A 25481-nucleotide genomic window follows, 5' to 3' on the forward strand; every position below is an offset into this window, starting at 1 on the left:
TTGAGCCCCAGTTGCATTTCGGTTATCTCATCTGAAGTCCTGAAATGTAAGAGTGCTACAATGAGTTTTGACACTTGAACAGCACTGAAATTATATTCCACTTGAGCCCGCTATATATCAGTATGCCCTGTTTGTCTAACAAGGCTTGAGAGTCAAAGCAACAGAATCTGCAATTGAGCTGTCATTGTATGTTTGAGAAGATATAGCAATAGTGAGCTTGACATGTTGTTCACCTTACAACCTCTCCTCTTCTCTGGGTGCATAGTATCGTTGTGAAACTAGGCCATTCTTCCATTGCACAACATCTCCACACACTTGACCCCTCACCGGGTCACCTAAAAGCCTTTAGGCACAAATCAAGGCAAAGGTGTGGATACATTTCTAGCCTTTCTGCTCACTAGGGCTGAATCCCAATTCGCACACTTCCAAGCATGAATAGCATACTGTATTAACTTTTTTTTAGAAGGGGGTGTCCACATACTTTTGGTCATTTAATGTGCTTTTGCGTCATAAAATTGCAACTTGATACAATACATCCCCATTGTAATGCAAGGGATGTAGTCTATGAAAATCCAAACGCATGCATGGATGCATACTTTTTAAATCCACAAGAAATTCTATGGCATCAATTAACTTTTGGCATACATTGTAGTTGAATGCACTGATCCTTATCTCTCTTGCAGTACAATGCTACTTGGGATTCAGCCCAGACATCCATCCTATGTTTTAGAGTAGACTGTGCTCATATGTTCATCTCATAATGTAACTAGCAAGCTGTTGGCATCCTTTATTAGCCGGTGGTCCTTATATCAGTCACCAGGCTTGGCACAAACAGATTGCAATGCTTCTTATTCAGACATCCGTAGAGCATCATTGGCAATTAAGTCAACCTCAGGTGCAACTAAGCATTGTTATTACACCTCCTGCCAATTTGGTTTGTGCTTAGACACACTACATTTGCTGTGTATTTAGGTACAGGGAGCTAATTCTTAAAGGAATAGTTCACCATTATATAATTTTCCACACTTGTTTGTTGTTCTAAACCCATATGACTTTTTTCCTATTCTTTCTTATCTTTCTTATTTTTGAAGTATAACATGTCCACTCTTTTTATAACGAAAGTGATCAAGGATTTTCACAAAGCCCATATTTCTGTTCTACATAAGAGAGTCATAATGGGTTTGGAGTAAATAGTGACAGAATTGTTATATTTGGGGGAGCTGTCCCTTTAATGTAGAGTATGGCACTAGTGGCAGATTGTGCTGTGCTCAAGAGAAGTCGTACCTTCTTTCATGTGCCTGCTGCCATAGCCTCTTTCACCGCTGACAAATAGATGCACATAGCCGTGGCTTGGCTCGCTGATCCATGTGTCCTAATTGGGCTAAAGACCCCCTACCCCCTCCAGACTTCGGCTCTCTTCCCATGATGTCAGCATCCAGGCCAGCTCCACCTGCTGGGGTGTTAGGATGGATGTCATTCTGCATCCCAGACTAGAACAGAGTTCAATACCCACTGTTGCGCAGGATGCTGGTTTAGATAGACTGGGCCAAATTGGATGTGTGCCTGTTTGTGTAAAGCTGTCTCTATATTAGTGGGAAGATGCAGTCAGTTCTGCTGTTTATGACTTAAAGGGATAGTTCAATCAAAAATGAAAATGATGTCATTATTAATTCACCCTAATGTTGTTACAAACCAATTTGACTTTCTTCCATAGAACACAAAAGGAGATGTTAAACAGAATTTTAGCCTTAGTCACCATTCATCCCCCCCCTATCATTATTTCCACAATGAAAGCGAATGGTGTCTGAGGGTCACATCAAAATCCATTTCAAGGCAAAAAAGTTCACTCTGCGGCCATCTTTGGAACGCTCCTGGGCAGGCTGGGCAGATATTTCTATGGAAACCAGCTAAAACACATCTGCATAGTGCATACTCAAGTTGATTGACAGGCAATGTCTGTATCTAAAAGATAATTGGCTCATTTACCTTGGACTTCTACTTTTTGATGGGCCAATTTAGTAGAAGTGTCCCATCTCTGCTAAATAGACTCTGATAAAATTCTGCCTTTGTGTTCCTTGAGACTAAGATATCAGAGATTTTGGGGTGGGCTCATTTGACTTAAGCCAGTAAGTATCCACACAGAACACCCTAGCAACAGCCTAGAAATACCCTAGCAACCATAAAAAAATACCCTGGCAACAACACAGAATGCCCAAGCAACCACCCAACAATACCCTAGCAACCACCTAGCAATGCTCTAGCAACCACCCAGAACACCCTTGCAGTCACCTATCCATGCCCTAGCAACCACCTAGAACACTGGAGAAACCACCTAGCAATGCCCTAACAACCACCCTGTACACCCTAGCAATTACCTAGCAATGCCCTAACTTGAAGCTGCATAGCAACATGCTAAAAAAACACAATTGCCTTTGCAATTGCATAGTCATGCTCTGAAAATCACACAAAACACCCTAGCAACTACCAAGAAATGTCCTAGTATTCATCTAGAACACAGTGCAAACTGCATTGCAACATACTAAAGCACACTTAGAAGAGTTGTGCCGCATAGTGACGTCCTGGCAGCCACCTAAAACAAATTTTGCATGTGCAAGTATCACAAACATTTTCTTTATATATATGGTCCTGCTCAACCCTCTCTGAGCTGGAACCGAACCGGCGTCAGCTGGCATGGAAGGCGAGCGTGCTAACAAGGAGTCTAAAGGCTACAACCCCCAGCTCTTGAGACCAGGGGAGTGAGGTCAAGTCAAGTCAAATCAAGTGGTTTTTATTGTCGTTTCAACCATATACAGTTAGTACAGTACGCAGCAAAACGAGACAACGTTCCTCCAGGACCATGGTGCTACATAAAAACAACAAAGGACCAACACAGGACCACATGAGACAACACAATGAAATAAAATACCTATATAAAATACCTATATATACCTATATAAAGTGCACGTGCAAACATGTGCAAAAAGTACAGGACAGTACAACAAATTACTGACAATGAACAGGACAATAGACAGTGCAGCGCCGACCAGTACTCAGTAGTGCAAAAAGATGACAGTTTCTAAAAATGTAAACATAACATACTATGAGATAATGTTCTATGCACATAGCAGTTATTGAGGTAGCAGACAGTTATAAAGTGACAGTAATTAAAGTGCAACTCAGGACACGTGTGTGTCAAACCAGTCTCTGAGTATTGAGGAGTCTGATGGCTTGGGGAAGAAGCTGTTACACAGTCTGGCCGTGAGGGCCCGAATGCTTCGGTACCTCTTGCCAGACGGGAGGAGGGTAAAGAGTTTGTGTGAGGGGTGTGTGGGGTCGTCCACAATGCTGGTTGCTTTGTGGATACAGTGTTTTTTGTAAATGTCTTTGATGGAGGGAAGAGAGACCCCAATGATCTTCTCAGCTGTCCTCACTATCCTCTGCAGGGCTTTGCGGTCCGAAACGGTGCAAGTCCCAAACCAGGCAGTGATGCAGCTGCTCAGGATGCTCTCAATAGTCCCTCTATAGAATGTAGTGAGGATGGGGGTTGGGAGATGTGCTTTCCTCAGCCTTCGAAGAAAGTAGAGACGCTGCTGGGCTTTCTTGGTGATAGAGCTGGTGTTGAGGGACCAGGTGAGGTTCTCCGCCAGGTGAACACCAAGGAATTTGGTGCTCTTGACGATCTCCACAGAGGAGCCGTCGATGTTCAGCGGAGTGTGTTCACCTTGTGCTCTCCTAAAGTCAACAACCATCACAGGTTTACACACACTGCACAGCTATCGCGTACCAACTGGCTCCTGTTACATTTAGAACATTTAATAATATAAAATATTGTCTTCCCTAACATCAATCTCAGGTAGTAGAAAATTCATATTTTCCACCTCAATGGAAAGCTGTACAACCCCACCAAACCATCCAACTCCCCCAACTCCCCCAATTCCCACTCCTCCTTGTTCACTGCTTGTGGCTGGGCTTCAAAGAGCACATCAAACCTCCTGTCTCTGTGCTTAGAAACGTTATATTTAATGCACAATGATGGCCCAGCCTCAAGAACTCGCCTTCTACAAAGGTCACTCATCCCCAGGCCCAGATGGTATCTGTTGACTTTTTTTGCATTTTGTGCGCTGATGTTTAGGGAGGCATTCTGTGGACAGGATTTTAAAATAGCCAAATCAATTATATGTACCTGAGAGTACTACGCTTTTATTTGTAGCTAAAAACATCATGAAATTAGCCAAAATACTTTTTTTACTTAAATCTGCTTTCTGTGGAGTTCTGAGCGCGCAGATTCCATCTGGGCCTGCTCATCCCCATCTGGATTAGGGCTGAGCCATTGAAATCACAATTTGAAGTTCACTAATTATCACTTGCATCTTCTACTTTTCACTTAATATAGTATATTAGTACTTATTTTATATCAATTGTTAAAATTAGGCCCAATACTGCACCCAATTTCTGATCTGAGCACTCAAAGCCAAATTTTGTAAATTAGCTATTGGTGTTTACATAACTATTATGATTGTTCATATTTACGGTTAGGGATTTTAAGAAATCCATAACCTTAAGGGCAAAGTTCACCAATCATTTCGTCATTTACTTAGGCTGAATGCTAACCTCAGTCACCATTCACTTTCATTTTATGGAGAATAGATTCCATAGAAATGAGTCTAACATTCCTTAACATTTTCTTATGTGTTCCTCAAAAGAAAGTCATATTGGTTTGGATCAACATGAGGGTTAAGTCATGAGGAAATGATGACAGAAATTACATTTTTGGGTGAACTATACATTTGAACACCACTGATTTTAATTAGTGAAGATTGTTTTTATGTAAATTATTCAATATCTTTTTCAATTTGGAAAAGATGCAACATTTTGCCTCAAGCTAAGCAACATTTGCAGCCACAGTTTCGTGCTTCAAGATGTGAACATGAAATTAAAACATTGTAAAATTAATAATGCATTAATTTATACTAGAGTATTCAAAGTTGCAAGAAGTGTTTAACAGGAAATGCGTACATTGCTGTACAAAGCCATCTGGAAGTGACAGCATCCGCCCGAATGACCTTTACAATAGTTGTACATTAGAGTCATTTTTAATTTTAAGCACCCAAGCCATGATCAAATTTACTATTTCTAATCGAAGCTCAAGAAATATCTAGTCTGACCTGGATATGATGAGAACATCTATGTTCTCTATATTGAGTTCAGTGGTTAGTTCTAAAGCCACAACCCACGTGCTTGGGAACCCGCACAGCACTTACCATAAAAGTGTTTGACAATTTTTATGTTCTACAGTGTTATTGCTGGTGTAGTTGCTCTTATCTGTGATCCTGTTGTCCGGTTCTACAAAAGTGACAGGCTGTTGAGAGGTGGCCCATTTAGAATCGTGGTGAGGTTCAGATAGCTGGACGTGTAGTCCCCCTGAGCTTTGTAGACAACGGCGAGTGCTGCCGCCCGGGTCTGACATCCACAGCACTTTAACACCCTAATCACAACTATGATGGAGATGCAGAAGACTTTATGGAGATGGCCGCTGAACTCGGAGGTGCTAAGTGTTTATGACACAACATTTATGAGATAGCAGGAGTCTTTGCCTTCTTTCAGTTCACACGGTAATTGATGGTGGTTATGTAAGGAAGTAGATGCATGCTTCCCACTGGTTTTGAAAATGAAACGTGCATTTGTTTGTGAGTTGAGTGGTGGGAATTCACTAACAATGCATTGCGCCCACTGATAATGTTTATTTGCACACGCTATCTGCATTGTTTTGCACCCGATTCACTATAAGAATGGTAAAAGGTCAGGCAGTCATTATAAATGCATTGTGGCCGTTGATTGCATTCTTTACTTGTATATGGTGTATGCTATGTTTTAGCAGTTATTCATTAAAGGAAGCTATGCAACTCTGGTAACAACACAAATATACCCCTCCGCCCCTAAATACATCTGTCTGTAAATGCATTGCGGACGTTGATATTGAGGTAAGTGTTGTTTTAGGACCAGATTCGCTAAGAATTGTTCACATCAGATGATGGCACTAAAATGGCCAAATAATCTGGTGAGAATTCACTATAAATACATTGTGGCCATTGATAGTGATGTTTGTTATTATGCAATGCCTACGTTGTTTTAGCACCCAGTTTGCAAAAGTAATTATGCAAATCAGGCAACAGCACAAAAATGCCCCAGAAATCTGGTGAGAATTCAACATAAATGCATTGCAGCCATTGATAGCATTGATTATGTGCACACGCTGAGTTGCTATATCACCCCATTTGTTAAAGCAATTATGCAAATCAGGTGACATTTCAGATATGGCAAAAAAAATAAATGCATAAATGCATTGTGGACATTGATCATGTTTTTTATTTGTATAGCTATCTGCATTGTTTTGGCACTGATTCGCCACAAGAATTGTGCAAATCAAGTAACAGCGTAAATATGCCAACAACAAAATGCTGTTGTTTATCTACATGTGCTTTCTGCATGTCTTTGTTTTTTTAGCAAACCAATTGTCTAAAATAAGTGGGCGAATCCGATAACATTGCAAATACGGCAAAAAAAAAATAATTCTCTTTGTTTTAGCACCAATTTTCAAAAGGAGCAATGCAAATCCGCCCCAAAATCAGCACAAATAAGTCCAAAAATCTGTTGATTATGCACTATAAATTCATTGCATCCTTTCATAGCGTTATTTATTTGCGCTGATTCTCTAAAGAAGTTATGTAATCAGTTTGGGTAAACACCGCAAAAAATCTTTTCCCCTTCATGCAAGCTGGTTCTGAGTGGTTCATTGTGTGAGATGATTGCTTGAAAATTCACACAAACGTCTTTTTAATTTAAGCTACACTATGTAACTTTTGGCCCTCTTGCGGTTTGAACAGAACTGCAAGTTACTTGCGGAGGAATATTGTTTTGGTAATGCATCAGTCGGGCTTTGGCTCTGCTCTCCTGCGCGGATGGGTCTGATGGTTTGAGGCGTACTGGTGTAACCATGGTTACAGATGATCAACTTATCAGAGCAAACGTCACTAACAACAACAAAACTCGCCCCCTCCCCTCTAAAGAAAAAATAGTTAAAATAAGGATGAAAATCAGATATCTGTTGCTCATGTGTTGTGGCAACAAGCTTTCAGCTTTAAACTACAAACCTACCACCTATCACCACACACATACGTAGCACACATACATTTACATTTATGCATTTGGCAGATACTTTTATCCAAAGTGACTTACAGAGCCCTTATTAAAGGGACAATCCCCCCGGAGCAACCTGGAGTTAAGTGCCTTGCTCAAGGACACAATGGTGTTGGCTGTGGGGTTCGAACCAGCAACCTTCTGATTACCAGATTACCAGTTATGTGCTTAGACCACTACACCATTTATACTCGGCGTAATTTACATAGTGAGGAGGCTTTTGTGCTCTGAAAAAAGTGAGATTTTAGCACGTTGTAAAACTGGATTGTGGTTGATTAGTGAAGAAGATGCAGAATTTGCTCTGAATTACTGCAAACAAATGTGGCACAACTGTTTAGTGAATTTGTTCCAGTGTGTTTCAGAGAGAATGAGTCATTTCTTCATTTCACTGAGCATATCAATCATTATTGCACACATTTTGGTTTTTGATCTGTACTTTCACCCTCTCCCCTTCCAGGTCATTTGTGTTAAATGTCCTGTTTATTCAAATGATGTATTTGTGAAATTCAAATGTTCTTGCAATGTATTTTAATCAATGTCTCTGTTTTTCTTCCTCAGGATATGTTTGAATCCATATTAACTCTTTTTTTTACAGGAAGTTCTAGAAACCACAAGGAAGCTCAATTCAAGAAACGAATGATATTGTCTTTATAAAAGGATATTAGTGGACAGATCAGTTAGCAGAGTATTAAACACAGTCTGCTGTGTATGATATGCTTTTATATCACATTATAATGTGATATGAATCAACAAAAGAGGTTACTGATAACATGACATGATTAATATTTTTATTATTTTTCTAATTGCTATTTTCATTCTGTATTGTATATAGAAAACTTGTTTTCTATCTTTCCCATCCTCTTTTTCTACTCCATACATTGTCTTTCTTTCGTACGCTAAGTGTCAAAAGAGAATTGCCTATTTCAATCGTGCCTTATCATAGTTCTCTCAGATACCAGATATGAAACATCAATGTTTATGCGTGCAGATTTGAAATGGAGAAATTCTACACAAATCAGTTCTCACAGGTTCTATCAGATCAGAAGCGTAACACGTAACACGGGCATTAAGCAAAGAAACAGAAGCACTGTGAAGCAAATAGCATTTGCTCAGCACACAAAACCTAATGTGCTGTTGCCATATAAATGCAAAAGAACGAATCTTTAATATGAGGGCTTGAATACAGACAGGAGGTAAATGCACTGGAGTGGTGTTTGCGATCAGCCGTTTCTCAAAGATTCCGAATTTTGATCCGCTGTAGCCATGGCAACCCTCAATACAATACAGCATTCTGAGTCTTACTCCAACAGTGCTCTCTCATTTCTCAAGGCTGAGAGAGTGAGTCTCTTTTCATCTCAACAGAGAAATAATTTTCTCACCGTGTCTCTTTTTTCTCTGTTAGATGAAGTTATTATCTAGTCAATTGAGATAATGACTGATTAATGTCTATAAAAACTACTATAACGATACGAATTCTGTGCAGTTGTAAATTACCTAAAAGATTTTGTCATCATTTATCACCCCAAACTCATATTATTTCTTTCTTCAGTGGAACAAAATAAGATGTTGGGCATAATGTCCGAGCTTCTGTTTCATGTAAAAGGAAAGTGCTTGGTGAATTATACTGCCAAGCGCCAAAAAGCACAATAACGGTAATGCATACAATTTTTGCGCAATATCCAAAATCTTTTGAAGTTGTGCGATTAGCTTTGTGTGAGGAATGGATTGAAATTAAAGTAGTTATTCACTGATAATCTTCGTGAATGTACACATGACGTGCCCATTCTTTAATCAAACACAAACGGTAATACGATTGAGGCAGAGTCCTTTAGAGGACAGGCAGGGAAAATATTTTCTAAAATAGTTTTGCGTTCCCTCGCAATATGTTCGCTTTCCATTCAAATATGTTTTGCATTCCCTCACAATTATTTTGGGTCCCCTTGCAGCTTCATCCATCCATTTTGAACCTATGAATGATAGTTTTGCTACAGTGACTATAGATCAACTATGATATTTGTAGTAAAAATACAGGAAAACCAAAACTATGGCAATAAAAATCGTAATCGTTCTGCAAAAAACATGGTTGATTTTTCCATAGTAACACTGTGGTTAATTTGAGATACATGTGCCATGGTTCGTTTATTTGTTTTACATATTTTATTTTATTGTGGAACAATGGTAAAAACCATACTTGTACCAGAAATGAACTGTGGTCTTACTATAGTAAATTAATTGTATAACTATAGTTTGGTTTTCCTGTATTATTACTATGGTCTTACTATGAATTTCATGGTTAATATTTGGTTACTGTAGAAAAACATGGACAATTTTTTTACTACAAATGCCAAACAGTAGTTCAACTATGGATACTGTATTAAAAACAAATGGTCCGTTTTGCGAGGAAACACAAAACATATTGTGGAAGAGAATGTTCTCAGCTTCTACAAACTATTGTATAGCATCAGAAAACTTGCAATTTAGCATATTAGCTACTTTTATGGTATTGACTACTTTTTTTAAAACTTTTATGATGCGTTTTGTCCTTGTAGGAGCTTGCAAGTATAAATCACCATCCACTTTTGTTGTATGTAAAAAGCAACATGGACATTTTTCTTTGCATCTCTTTTTGTTGTTCATAGCAGAAAACCAATAATACGGGGTGGATAAATAATGAGAACATTTTCAGTTTTAGTGGAACTGTTCCTTTAAGCTACCTTCATAATTGTTAATTGGATTCTAAGATACAGAAATGTTGGCCCCTCAATTGCTGCTTATGATTAAACCTCCCATGGCTGTATGCTTGGGCAGTGAAGTCTAACACAGCCATTACATTTTAGATGATCTCATCATTTAGACCACTAAAGTGTATTAGAGCAGCCTGCAATAGCCGGTTAGGTTCTGATCTTCCATATGGCTTCATCTGTTCATATGTTTTGCGCATACAGTTCATTATAAGAGACAAATGACCAGACTGATATGAGATTCATTTCAAACAGTAATTTAGCTGGTATCTGGGAGGACAAGAATCTTGTTTTGACGGGCCAGTGGGGGAGCAAGAGTTTAACGGTGGCCACTCTTGCAGACATACGAGACACTGGAGCCAAACCTGTGATGGTGTACATACACGGAGGATCCTACATGGAGGGCACTGGGAACATGATCGACGGAAGCGTGCTGGCCAGTTACGGAAACGTCATTGTTATTACCCTCAACTTTCGAGTCGGCGTCTTAGGTAAGTCATTTTGTTGATTTGTATAGTATTTTGTTGGTGCGGCCCATTAGGGTAAAACAGCCCAAATAAAATTAAAGGTGAAGTTTGTAAGTTCTGCGACACTACCGTCGCTAAATGGAATCATAAAAACAATTCATGTTTTCATGTTTTCCATTGGTCAAACAAACAGATGGTCCCATCCCATACCAGCATTGGTTTAGCCAGTCGGACTGGTTGGGATGCTCAAACAGCTCAATGTATTGAAAAAGTCAAAGTTTTTGCACTTTTTGGGGAAATCAACCTACAAATTATTTACTTGTAGTTGACTGCATATAAAGCTGGGATATGAGAGGGTATTTGGCTGAAAATTACACACTTCACCTTTGAGGAGGTTAAGCTGGTTTTTGGAATATCGTAACTGGTTTGTTGCTCAACCAAGGTGGTTTACCAGCTCTAACCAGCTGGACCAAGATGGTTTACCAGGTTGAAACCAGGTCTATCACCTGGTAGTCCAGTTGATCAACCATCTTGACAAGTTAATGACCATATTGCACAAGCAATAATATCATGTTAACCTGCTAGCATCTGAAGCTGGTATTACTTGGATTTTCTTAGAGCCCAAGATAACAAGCCATTCTAGCACTAACTCATCAGGCTGGGTACTGCAACTTTATTTTGTGTTGTGTGCGTTATTCTATTTATATATTCGCTTTAAAGATTAGGTTGAATGCTGTTTGCTGAACTAGTGCAAGCTGGATTTGATGTAGAGATGTGGAGACACATTTAAGAAAGCTATTGTTATGAACCGTTAATCAAAGAATATTGCTCACACAGTGCATACTCTTGCCAATGTCAATTAGTTTGGCTTTTGTTTTTGGCTTGAACAGTGTTTCGTTGATTACTTGTTAAAAACTGTTTGGAAAAATGTCCAGTCATCCAGTTATTATGCTTTTAGTTTTAATTTGACCGATAAGAACAATAAGTACAATTTCAAAGTCAGTGTGTAATGCTGAATCCAAATGAAATGCATAGATTGAAAAGAAAAAGAAAACAAATGCTGATGTTTTATCCAAAGTGATTTGGAGTAGTGTTTTGGAGAAGTACAAAGTTCATTTTTCAATTCAACTTTGCACTCAAATTCTTATGCGGATAATATCATTGGTAATGAGATAATTCGTTTTAAATTAGACAAATGCAAAATATAAATATTTTCACTAGTGGTCTCAAACTTTTGGACACCACTGAATAAATTACTAGTCGTTTGATCTGTATACACTCAAAAAGATTTATGCATTTCAAGTATTTCAACAAAATTCCATCAAATTGAACTGATTCATCTTTTTAAAACACAGGGCTCTCCTCATTTGCATAGTGAACGCTTCTGCAGACGTGATTGAAATTCAGAGCAGTCAGCTCAATTCCAAGTCAAGAAAAATATTTAAATAATAGTATATAAAAAATTACTCTGCGTTTAATTATGCAGCTTAGAGGTATGTGAAGAGAATTATTGAGAGAATTATACCTTTTAGAGGGAATCTTTTCTTTGACTGTATTTTCCATATACAATGCATAATGTAGAGTTTGATGTAGAGGCGTCATACCCATTCAGACTGTGGCTCAGGTGGTAGAGCGGGTCGGCCACTAATTGCAGGGTTGGTGGTTCGATTCCCAGCCAACATGACTCCACATGCCGAAGTGTCCTTGGGCAAGACACTGAACCCCAAGTTGCTCCCAATGGCAGGCTAGCGCCTTGCATGGCATTTTTGCTGCCATTGGTGTATGAGTGTGAGTGCGAATGGGTGAATGGGACACAGTGTAAAGCGCTTTGGTAACCTCTAAGGTTAATAAAAGGCGCTATATAAGTGCAGAGGTAGCACGATCCCCCTTTGATTTTTGGGTTAGGGTTAGGGTTACTGCATATAAAAAAAAGAATATCTGTGGCAATGGTGGTGGCGTAGTGGCTAAAGCACAGGGCTGGTAATCAGAAGGTTGCTGGTTCTAACCCCATGGTCAACACCATTGTGTCCTTGAGCAAGGCACTTAACTCCAGGTTGCTCCGGGGGGATTGTCCCTGTAATAAGGGCTCTGTGAGTCACTTTGGATAAAAGCGTCTGCCAAATGCATAAATGTAAATGTAAATGTAACTCTTTATTCACATGTCTAAATTGTGTCAGTCCAAAGAGAGTAAAGAGAAAAGATATATTAAGAACTAAAATCTTAAAGATCGCTTTTTATTTCCTCAGTTTGACTGACTGGCAGGTGGCTCATGTATGAAACAATAAATCACATTTTAAAATTCCCTAAAAATGCTTTCTTGGTAAAGTATCAATGTAAACACAGTCATTTATTTCTAAAGTGAACATATAAATGACTTTGTATCAAAGTGTAAATGCAGTCTAATAGCCTATACAATAACAACAATAGTGAGAAAATATGAAAAGCACTCACTGCTCTTGGCTGGATAACTTTAGTAGCTTTAAAAAATATTTATGTATTATAATCATACAGTTAAGGCCAGTAATTTAAGTAGTTTCACTGTATGTTCCGATACATTATTATTATTATTATTATTTCAATTTCTGAATGTTAAGCTATTTGAATACTTAAAGCTGCTTTTAAAAAACGTAGAGCACTGTTTGCTTAATACACTCCTTGTTCTGTTGTTTTTTCTTGTTCATTGAGAATCGTTAAGTTGCTTTGTTTGCAAAAGGAACATTATAACTGAAATATACCCAAATTAATCAGAATCAAATTGAGAGCTTATGAATCTGAATTGAATCGGGAAATCTGTAACCATTACCAGCCCTAGAACTATACGGCCTATCTTACACAATGCTGTTTAATATGCCTCACTTGGTTTTTATCATCATCGCACAGCATCGTTACCACCTGCCCTGTGGAAGTGTCTCTCCGGCGTCCCTATTTTCGCATGTGAGTTCCACACCATGTAGATGACTGAGAACTCATTATAGGCTTAATTTATAATTACAAATGCCGGATTGTCTGTGAGTCTTTCCTGCTGTTGTTGGGCACCTGGCTGCTTGAGAATGATGGGATACATGAATACAGTGACACTCAGATTTGATCAGCACTAGAGTTTGGCCAGGGACAATTTGTTTATAGCAATCCTGTCTTGTTTGAGCATTGATTGGAGTGTGTATGTGTGTGAGTGTGAGTGTGTGTGTGTGTGTTTGGAATAGGTCAGGCAAGGCGGGACCCTTTAATGGTGCGTAATGACTCACAGTCGGTGGGGGAGTAACTTGTATCTCTGCTCTTTACAAATATAATTACTCACTGGCTCTCTCAAGCATGTCAAATTCCATTTCCTATGGGGAAGACTTAAGTACTGTTTCCACATGCATTAAATATTAACAATAGCCACCTCGCTTTTTAAAATCCATGGACCTTTGCCCTTTCGCATGTTAAGCCAGTGCAGCTGTTGCCCCAGTATGATTTAGAAGAGATTTAAAGTCACATTTTCTTTGAGGAAAAATTGGTGCTTCGAATAATACGAAAAATGTAAAGAAGGTAACTGTAAGTCAGTCCCAGCGCTCTCCGTTTATGTGTATTATTACCATTTTAGACTGAAAGGTCAGTGCACATTACCCCAAAGAAATGTATAGCTATGTATAAAGGCAAATCCTGGCCTACTCAGAAATACGTTACATTACAGAAGTAAAATGGGTTTGGAATTTTCTTTTAGTGGCCTGTAGTGGTTATATTTTGAATGAAGTAGGTTATAGTTGTTTTAGAAATGTATGTCTCCTCCCAGAACTCAAGGCAAACTGGAAAACGCAATTTAGTTGCATTACACTTGCAATTCTCCCTGAATCTAGAATACATTTTATCAGCGGTTCTCAAAAATGGGTCAAATGGGACAGCAGGCAAAATCAAATAATATAATGCAGCTAACCATATAATTGTGCATAGTAAGGATGGAAAAATAAATAGGCTTATTAACTTTTAAAAGGGAGGAGAGAACATGTCCCATCGTCTGTGACGCCTTGACGTCTGTGCATCTAATCAATCTCAAATTCATCTGGCACTTTAGGCAGATTAGGCAGATGCCAAAATGGGCAGGTTGCGTGACACGTACTACTCCTCAAAAGACTTGAACAAAACTATTCAAGGTACAAGAAAATATGACCCGGAATATGTTAAATTAAGGTAGCAAGAATAAGTGTTTTGCGCTTACCGCATTATTTGTGACTCATCCTTTGTTTATCTTAAAATCGTGGTTACAGTAATGCACTTATAATGGAAGTGAATGTGGCCAGTCCTTAAAGGTTGAAATACACACTTTTTCAAAAGTATAACCACATGACAAAAACATTAAATATGTGAACATGAATATAGGGTGATACAATTGCTTGTAGGATTCACCTTGCATTGTCATAGCAGCGAAGTTGGTACGCTGATAAGGTAACATGTATAATGTTTACATCTTGAGCTATAGTTTTGAAACAAAATGTATTTTAAGGCCAATTCGCACTGCCCCAACAAACTCAGTGTGTTCACCCTATTGGTGGTTGTGTGAGCAGTTTGACAATGACAGTTATGATTCTCAACATTCTAAATCCAACAGCCAACCTTAAGGCCAGTTCACACTGCACCGACAGACACGACCATTGCCAACAGACATGTCTGTCGGCATTTGTCGGATCAGTGTGTTAACCCTGTCGGCATCTGTTGGTATGATTTTCCAACAAACTCTGACGTAATCTGACATGACCACAAACCGTTGCCATGACGATGAGGGAAGCGTCCCTGAAAACTCCATGGAAACGAAAGCGCGTGAGCTAGGTGCTAGCAGCAGGCATGCTAAATCGCTGTTGAAAATATAAAAATGCCAGAGTTGTGGACGTGAAATTACTTTGTTTTGTTCCCGAACTGTAAAATTGTGTTAATAGTACTAAGGAATGAAGTATTTGGTTACAGCATTTGGAACTATGGTGCCCTTTCTTGCCAAGTGTACAGCTGAATTTCTTTCTTATGAAGGTCCTTATGACGACATTGCGTGTAATCACACAACATGCGTTTATATAGCGTGCATCATTAATCTCTGTGCATAGAATAGCACTAACACTATTATTAAACTAGATAGTGCTGAAAGCTTTGACCTTCTTCAGCACCGCTGGACCTGACAGCTCCGTAATGATGTGCATATTTAAATTAAAGCACATGAGCGGACACCAAAATATTATTTGAGAAATTATGTATCTATGTGTAATTTAAATACATTTGTTTATTTTGGCCCCTGGTGAAGATCATCTACCCTTGTGTTTTGGTATCAATCGGGATCATCCACTTAACCGTATGACATTTTTAGTAGGCTATTCTGTTATATGAAGTAAGAAGTAAGAATGCAAATGTTCAATGTTTAAAACATACATTTGAGTAAATCTCTTGTTTACAAAGTATGACCTATCAAGGATCTTATCACATAACATACCTTAAGGTGTCTTTCTCAGAGAACATAGTAGATGGCTCTACATGTTTCGGGAATAAGTTCAGTTATAGTTGAGCATTCAATACGAAACAAGTAGTGCAAGTTACGAAAAGATTCGCCTAAAACAATTCAATAGTAACAACATAGCTGTTAGAAATATCAATATTTATAATTTCCACTTAAATAGATAAATTTATCTTGTTTAATTACGTAACAAATACTGTTAGTTGGTTAAATTGACATTTCAAGGGTTAAAATATGAGATTATTACCTGTTGCCAGGAAACAAAGTGTAATCATGAGGTGTTCACCGGGTGAAGTGGCATCTCTAAAATTTTTAGTTTGCCTCTGAATTATTGGTTGCACCATCTGAAGTAGTTCTTGAAACTGATTGGGGGAAACCAAGAAAAATTTTGAAAGCTCTGGACATGGTCTATTTGCAGTTCTCTGCATAAACTTAAGTAAGCGCCCCGTCTCCCGCGTCGCAAAAACCAAGGCTTCACCCACAACCTCTTTCATTTCATTCGTCGTCTTTTCAGGTGATTGTGCTAAAAGTATCATACATTTTTTTTTAACTCTGACTCTCTGTAACAAAGTCTGTTGGTGTCTGTTGGGGCAGTGTGAACATAACCGCTATGTTTCCAACGTTCTAAATCCAACGGCCGACTTTAGAATATTGGTGATTGTCGGCGTTGGTCAGTGTCTGTCGGTGCAGTGTGAACTGGCCTTAGAATGTTGGAGTTTGTTGTGGCAGTGTGAATTGGTTTAGAATGTTGGTGTTTGTGGGAGTTTGTTGGGGCAGTGTGAACTGGCCTTAGAATGTTGGAGTTTGTTGTGGCAGTGTGAATTGGTTTAGAATGTTGGTGTTTGTTAGAGTTTGTTGGGGCAGTGTGAACTGGCCTTAGAATGTTGGTGTTTGTTGGAGTTTGTTGGGGCAGTGTGAACTGGCCTTAGAATGTTGGTGTTTGTTGTGGCAGTGTGAATTGGTTTAGAATGTTGGTGTTTGTTAGAGTTTGTTGGGGCAATGTGAATTGGTTTAGAATGTTGGTGTTTATTAGAGTTTGTTGGGGCAGTGTGAACTGGCCTTAGAATGTTGGTGTTTGTTGGAGTTTGTTGGGGCAGTGTGAAATGGCCTTAGAATGTTGGTGTTTATTGGGGCAGTGTGAACTGGCCTTAGAATGTTGGAGTTTGTTGGGGCAGTGTGAATTGGTTTAGAATGTTGGTGTTTGTTAGAGTTTGTTGGGGCAGTGTGAACTGGCCTTAGAATGTTGGTGTTTGTTGGAGTTTGTTGGGGCAGTGTGAACTGGCCTTAGAATGTTGGTGTTTATTGGGGCAGTGTGAACTGGCTTTAGAATGTTGGAGTTTGTTGTGGCAGTGTGAATTGGTTTAGAATGTTGGTGTTTGTTAGAGTTTGTTGGGGCAGTGTGAACTGGCTTTAGAATGTTGGAGTTTGTTGTGGCAGTGTGAATTGGTTTAGAATGTTGGTGTTTGTTAGAGTTTGTTGGGGCAGTGTGAACTGGCTTTAGAATGTTGGTGTTTGCTGGAGTTTGTTGGGGCAGTGTGAATTGGTCTTGGAATGTTGGTGTTTGTTGGAGTTTGTTGGGGCAGTGTGAATTGGCCTTGGAATGTTGGTGTTTGTTTGAGCAGTGTCAACTGGCCTTAGAATGTTGGTGTTTGTTGGGGCAGTGTGAAATGGCCTTGGAATGTTGGTGTTTGTTGGGGCAGTGTGAAATGGCCTTAGAATGTTGGTGTTTGTTAGAGTTTGTTGGGGCAGTGTGAACTGGCCTTAGGATGTTGGTTTTGTTTGGGCAGTGTGAATTGGCCTTGGAATGTTGGAGTTTGTTTGGGCAGTGTGAATTGGCCTTGGAATGTTGGTGTTTGTTGGGGCAGTGTGAAATGGCCTTAGAATGTTGGTGTTTGTTAGAGTTTGTTGGGGCAGTGTGAACTGGCCTTAGGATGTTGGTTTTGTTTGGGCAGTGTGAATTGGCCTTGGAATGTTGGTGTTTGTTGGGGCAGTGTGAACTGTCCTTAGAATGTTGGTGTTTGTTGGGGCAGTGTGAACTGTCCTTAGAATGTTGGTGTTTGTTGGGGCAGTGTGAACTGGCCTTAGAATGTTGGTGTTTGTTAGAGTTTGTTGGGGCAGTGTGAATTGGCCTTAGAATGTTGGTGTTTGTTGGGGCAGTGTGAATTGGCCTTAGAATGTTGGTGTTTGTTGGAGTTTGTTGGGGCAGTGTGAATTGGCCTTAGAATGTTGGTGTTGGTTGGGGCAGTGTGAACTGGCCTTAGAATGTTGGTGTTTGTTAGAGTTTGTTGGGGCAGTGTGAATTGGCCTTAGAATGTTGGAGTTTGTTGGGGCAGTGTGAATTGGCCTTAGAATGTTGGAGTTTGTTGGGGCAGTGTGAATTGGTTTAGAATGTTGGTGTTTGTTGGGGCAGTGTGAATTGGTCTTTAATGTTTATGGACATTGTACTATTTACTTTGTTAGTGCCTCACTGTAACCATGAATTGTTTTTCTTTTAAATAAATTAGAGATGAGTTGCAAATGTTTTTGTGGCACTCAATGTTATGCCACAAATGCTGTCGGTTGACCTTAACTTTTATTGAGCCCAGAACATTCCTTTAATATTTTTGCTTATTGTTGGGCTTATGCAGTTTATGGCAATGTTAATACATTTCAATGTTGAATTTTCAGGACATTGTTGTTTACTTCTTTACACTAAACTATTTTAGTACTGCATTGGGTTGCCAGTTGATAATCAATGTGAGCTGTTGCATTAGACAGCTTACATGGCTGTGAACCTCATGTGTATGGATTGACATGTTGCAAAAACATCCGTCTGCAATGTACAGTAGCCTATGTGTTTTTGTCTAATTTAGTGTTTCTCCAGAAGAGCACATGTACATGCTTGTCAAGGTTGCCTAAGGCATGGGAGAAATGATTTCCATGCATGGATCTTCTGTGACCGGCTGCCACTGTCACACAATCACGTTCAGAAATGTACCATTTAGTCTTTTGGTTATTGGAGCATAGATTTGTCCATGCCACAATTACAACTGTGTATTACAGCAAATGGTTTCCGATTAGTCACTGTGAAACATTCTTAGCATTCAAATAAAAATATTGCATGTTCAGCATGTCATGTGAATGAGTCAAGAGCTTAAGATGCATTTCATGTGTAGGTGAAAATCCTATAGCAAAACTGTCTAGGTCATTCTCTGTGCCATATGTGGCTGAACATTTCTGATTTTTTTTTAATAATTTTGTTTAAAAAGTCTATGGCTGAACTTTCAAGAAATCATACTACCCTACTTCAGGCCTAAACTATTATGAATATAACCACCATAGACATTTTGGAGAGAATTCTAGTTCAGCCCTGTCACAGTTTGGTGTTCATTTACTTTTTATTATTATTTAAGTAAATTCTAGTAATATCAATCAGTTTGAGTTAGCTTTTAATAAATCACATTATAATTCAAATTTATACTAATATCCCATGGCATTTCTCTTTCATAACATGTTTTATGCCAATCCTGTTGCATTCAAATTGTTTAAGGGTTGATTGTTACATAGTTGAATGCGAAAACTATCTCATGAGAATTTGTATTTATTCTTTCGTAATGTGTGGTTCTAGTAAACATTAAAACTGTCTGTTGCATTACACACTAAACAAAGTTAAATGTATCATATAATGTTACTAAATTCTGCATCCTGTTAGTTTATTTCATTAGTAAGTCATACCAGGGGCGAAAATTTCATCAAAATGTTGGGGGGGACAATAAACATAACAATTCTCAAGAGCAATTTTTGAAGGGGACACCAAGGGTTTTTTTTGTTGTTGCCCCGCTTGCATTTGTATTATTTTATTTCTTAAACAATTATTTTAAGAATATATCATTATATTATTTACAATACACATATTTTAATTATATTTTAGGGGGGTACAACCCTCAGATAGGGGGGGTCCTGACCCCCCCGCGATTTCCGCCTATGATAGTTACACAAATGGCACCGTTTCCTATAAATCACCTTGCTGCCATTGTGTGTTCAGGCAAAAGTGATAAGATTAAAATGTTTATCAGTTATCTTGGTTTAGCCGTGCATGCTGAAAAACGATAGAGATGATGGGAGCAATTGAAAAGCTGTTTTGTCTTATTGTAAAGGCCATGAGGAGAAGGAGATAACTGATTCAATTAGGAAAAACATAAAAATAAATTACAGTTTTTCTAATGAAATGAGAATGAATAGGGAAAAAATGCTCTGAAATCAATTTATAGGTCAAATAATACGAATTAAATGCCCAAAGGCTGAAATAAATTGAGACATTCTTCAAATGCTTGGCTTGGTTATAAATATTAGCTGCCCAGAAGCAAAATTCTGACATCTTCAAGTTCTCTTGCAAACTTCTCCAAATTGCATGAAATGACTTTGCATAAGTTTGCGTAGCGAGCCGCCTCAGAATCATCAAGGTTGTTAGAAACTTTGTGCTCCAATCATTCCCAGGAGTCTGTAGTTTTCCTCAGGCAGTTTTGATTTACCTCTAGGGGTTGCCGGTTCGAGCGCTCATGCCTCTTGGCCTTTTGCGGGGGAGATAAATTACAGCGAAACCCCAAATATTCACAGTCTCTTTATCTGAGCCTGACCTCTGGGCTTGAGGGATTCATCTTTAGTATGATGATTTCTGTCAAAGCGTTGTTTGGGTGCTGTGACATTTGGGTACTTCCTGGCCTAGTTTTCTTCAATTGAGAGATTTGTCAACAGTACAAGTGAGACAGACCATGTCACAATAAACTTGCTTTTGATCTCACAAGCCATCAATATTCCTATTTTAACAGTTTAGAGCTGGCTTGTCACTAAAGATGTTTTGGCAGACATAGGCAGCTACCTTCTACGTCAAAAGTGACTGATTTCAAATGCTCAATGCACTGATGATTCCAGTAGATTTCTACAGTCTGGATATGGAAGTAAAAAATCCCAATAATTTTTTCCATAGGGGAATAGAGTTTTAACAATAACTTGTAAACCTTTATAAAACAACTGTGAGCTCCACCCTTACAAAAAAGAAAGTTCACTGCAAATTACAGATAATTTTCATATGCAAATTAGCTTTGTGGCAAATTTGCCATTGTTGCCAATGGTTTGCCGGAGGTTCACCACTACCGGTGAAGAGCTGAAAACTTCTGGCAAACATTTGCTGCGAATCACAAGCTCATTAGCATGTGAGAATAACGAGCTGCAAATTTACAACAAGTTTGCGGCTAGTTTAGTGGTATGTGCTCCTGTTGAAGCCATCATTCTGTGTTATTTCATCTAAATAAAAAAATATGTTTAGCAGTTGATTTCGTGGTAAAAACGTACACTATTCATGATCCTAAAGTTATTAACTTCTAACCATTTCTGTGTGAAGTTATATCCAATTTTACAAATTTGTTGCCATGATGAGGTAACACGTAACCCCTAAAACGACCGCAAGAACGCATTTAAACTATTTTACAGCTCAAAGAGTGCACAGGTTTTAACAGAAGGACTAATGTCAGTGCTGTTAAAAATTATTAGCTTCACATTTCTGTCTTTAAACCTCAAAAAAGGCCCCATTAACTTCCATTGTGAGTGCCTCACTCTAACCTTGATTTTTGCTTCTTTTTTTTTTTTTTAAAGAAAAGGAGCAACGAGTCAAAATAATTTTTGTGGTCATCAACATTATGAATACTGTGTCGATTGAGCTTATGATGTGTATTGAACTGGAATATTCCTCAAAGATTCATATTGATGGTTTGGGGCCAGAATTTGTGCCTCTTGGCTAGACTTTGCATCCATCTGTTAGTTTGTGACATTTTGCAGAGTTCTAAATCTTGTGTTGTTACTTTTGTAGAGTTAGGGTCCTGTCTTAAGGTATAAATGAATACTTGGTAAAGGATTTCCTCCTCTAGTGACTCTAGAGCCCTACCGGCTTTGGAATGTGTGCTATCAACCTTTGTAAACATTGTTGAGTTTGGTATGAAGTCATGCATCCAGATGGTTCTGTATTCCTGAGTTGGAAAAACCCAGAGATGTATTGATTTTTGTTTTGCCCCCCTCTGAATCAGATTTGGTCAGCTAGAGGCAAATATCTGTATAAATGTCTTTTTAAAATTGGCTTTCAGTTCACCGTGTACCAGACTTCATGTTTACATTCTGATGGCGATATTTCTTGTGATCCATAAGTCTTTTGATTCAAAGCTCTCATTGTAGCATAACTTTTCCTTCCTCTATTCCACTCGGCTCGGCTCATTTGTCTTCTTCTATGAGGAGATGTGAGGATTTGTCCATCATCAGGTGTGTTTGGGTCTGAAATGATCTGTCTTGAGAGAGTTATATTGGCTCACCGTCCAACTCTTGCTACTCTACTTGTCAAGTGATTAATCATGCTTTGGCCAGTGAAGGAACCAAGGCCAGCGGTCTTAACGCACGTGGGAGGCGATATTCTCACACATTGTGCCGGCTGGAATGAGGAAGGTGGGAGTTGGAGAACCAGCAGAGAGGTGTGAAGGAGGGAGCCATGAGAATGGAGGTGGGCATCCAATCCACTTACTTGTTGTGACTTGACAAAAGAGAACCCTAGAGCATGGATACAATAGAACGCAAAGGCTTTGCTGAGTAGGTGTAATTATTTACTCGACCTGCGTTTATGCCTCTTGTGAATGAAAAGCCTGTCAGATTCAGTCAGAGTATGTTTGAATTTCCAAGGTGTTGCGTTAGAGGCAAACCTAATTCAGAGAAACCAGCGCCACTCACATTGAGAGTGGGAGGGATATAGGAAAGGATGAATTAATTAACATGGGAAGACCTAACTTGGTGTGAAATCCTATATCGTTCATGCAGGATTAGAACAAGGAAATGGTTTTGTGTAGATTATATATGGAAATAATATATATATATATATATATATATATATATATATATATATATATATATATATACACACAGTGCCATGCAAAAGTATTCAGACCCCTGACCAATTCTCTCATATTACCAAATTACAAATGGTATACTGAAATTTAATTCTGATTGATAGATTTTTTTTTTAAAACACTGAAACTCAAAATCAATTATTGTAAGGCAGCATTGTTTTTTTGTTGGGAAAATTTTTTATGAAAAATAAAAAAACTTTACATATCTTGCTTGCATTAGTATTTGGGGTACATACAAACCAACTTTGCACACAGTGACAAAGTGATTTTGGCCCATTCTTCTCTGCAGATTTTCTCCAGATTGTTCAGGTTGGTTGGGTGATCCTTGTGGACTGCAATTTTCAAAGAGTGCTACAGATTTTCAATAGGATTGAGATCAGGACTTTGACTGGGCCACTGTAGGACATTTATCTTTTTGTTCTTGAGCCATTCCAATGTCGCTTTGGCCTTGTGCTTGGGATCATTTCCTGCTGGAAGGTGAATTTCTTCCCAAGCAGGTTCTATTGCAGTATTTGTCCATATGTCCATTCTTCCTTCAGTTCTAACAAGATGCCCAGTCCCTGCTGATGAGAAGCATCCCCACAGCATGATGCTGCCACCACCATACTTCACTTGAGGCATAGGAAGTGTTAGGTTTGCACCATACGTAGCGCTTTGAGTTTTGGCCAAAAAGCTCTAGCTTGGTCTCATCTGACCACAAAACCTTTTCCCACATCGTAGCTGGGACACTCACATGCTTTCTGGCAATCTCCAGATGTGCTTTTCAGATGGTACTTTTTGAGTAACGGCTTCTTTCTTGCCACTCTCCCATACAGGCCAGCGTTATGTAGTGCTCTTGATACTCTGTAGCTCTGAACTCTGTAGCTCCTTCAAAGTGATTGTTGGCCTCTCTGTGGCTTCTCTCGCAAGTCTCCTTTTTGTTGGAGTGCTGAGTTCTTCTGCAGCTTCTACTTCCTGATTATTGATCCAAATGTGCTCACTGGGATATCCAAACATTGGGATGTTATTTTGTACCCTTTTCCTAATATATGCATTTTTATTACTTTATCTCTAACTTCTGTGGAATACTCTTTGGTCTTCATTTTCCTTCAGATTCACAGCCTGACCAATGATCCTTCAACAATGGGTTTTTTTATCCAAAAAATGTGATTGCAACTTTAATGATTCACAGGTGGATGCCAATGGTAAAGTAATTGTGTACTCTTTAGGGCAATTTCTTTCATCGGTGTAACCTGGCAGCTTCCACCTCACATGGGGTTGAATACTTATGCAAGCAAGATATTTAAGTTGCAAGGCACTGTATATATACACACAGGTATGAAACATGAGATGTCGAAATAGTACGAGTTGGCTGGTACAAATATGTGCAACTTTTACTCTCATAGAGAAAATAAACGAACCAACGAATGTTGTTATTATAATTTTTCCTACTTTAAACCCCTAACCTAGACCTGAACCTAACAATGAAGTCTAACCCCTTTCCTAAACCCTAAACCTAAACCATGATTTTATTAGGAAAATAACTTGTGTACCATAGAAGAAAGAAAACATTTGAGGTTAGTGTATTAAAGGTTATTGACATACATCAGTCATTTGTATTAAATAAAAAAGTATGGAATGACCAGTCAATTGTTTTCACTGGCATTCCTTATCTTAAATAAAGTGTTAGAGAGGAGGCTAGCCACAATTATGATGCCTGTACTAAGACATTTTTTTTAAAGATGTATTTTCAAAGTTTCATCAAATTAACAATCAACACCAAAGTACATAACAGGAGGGGAAAATGGTCCCAGCACATCTCATCTCAATGCATTTATTAAATGGCCATGCAGTTTTCATTTTGGACATATCATTTTAACAATCAGGATTTGAGAGGTATATTCTATCTGTACAATTTTGAGAATAATTGTCTATTTTTTCTTCATTGGATAGTGATCTGTGAATTTATATTATGTCAGATACTAAATGTTTTATGCATATATATTGATGATGTTGGAAATGTTAATTCATATAAATTTATTTGGAAAAACTTGAAGTGAATATGTAAAGATAGATGCTTAGAGAAAGAATCAACTGTACAGCATAGTCTTTTGTATACGTTGCATGATGCACACAGTCTTAATTTTTCTGGGTTAATTCTTAACCCAAAATGCTGGCTTGAGTCTACCGGGTCATTCTGTTGGGTTATTTTCACAATGAATGAGTTTTTAACCAAACTGTGCCGGGTTAATTTAATGCAAAGTGTGTTCTGTCCAGTATTTACCCAGCGCTGGGTTGCCAAATGGGTTATTTTTAACCATGCCAATTTTAGAGTGGACCGTTTTTAGAGTTCAAATCAATCGCTTTTGAGGTTCCATGACGATGAAGTATGTAGGTTGTAAGCAGGAAAGCAGCTCCCTAGTTTGGCAGCATAGCTACTGTGTGGTTTCTCTCTATATATTTATTTACCTCTGTCTTCTGAAAACACACACCATAGTTGAAAATCCTATTGCACAGTGTAAATATCATCACACACTGGGGTTTTTCCAATACATCGACTCGACTCCCTCAGGAAAATATAGACATTGTGTGCTAATGAATTAGCTTTCAGTGTTTGACTACAGTAGCTTCAGGTGTTCTCTGACATTCTCGCTGAGAAAGCGCCTGTCAAGTGTTTGTCCCCCTGGCACGTCACAGT

At 38.6% G+C, this 25481-nt stretch overlaps 1 protein-coding gene across 2 annotated transcripts in view; it reads left to right on the forward strand.

Moving 5' to 3' along the window:
• LOC127662999 (neuroligin-3-like) overlaps positions 1-25481 on the forward strand; it is a 214344-nt gene that overhangs the window by 74293 nt on the left and 114570 nt on the right. For both annotated transcript variants that reach the window (XM_052154373.1, XM_052154374.1), the window contains one exon: positions 10280-10429. In XM_052154373.1, the coding sequence (XP_052010333.1) occupies positions 10280-10429 (150 nt within the window). The remainder of the gene's footprint in view (positions 1-10279; positions 10430-25481) is intronic.

The sequence above is a fragment of the Xyrauchen texanus genome, chromosome 23, assembly GCF_025860055.1.
Source record: "Xyrauchen texanus isolate HMW12.3.18 chromosome 23, RBS_HiC_50CHRs, whole genome shotgun sequence".
NCBI lineage: Eukaryota > Metazoa > Chordata > Actinopteri > Cypriniformes > Catostomidae > Xyrauchen > Xyrauchen texanus.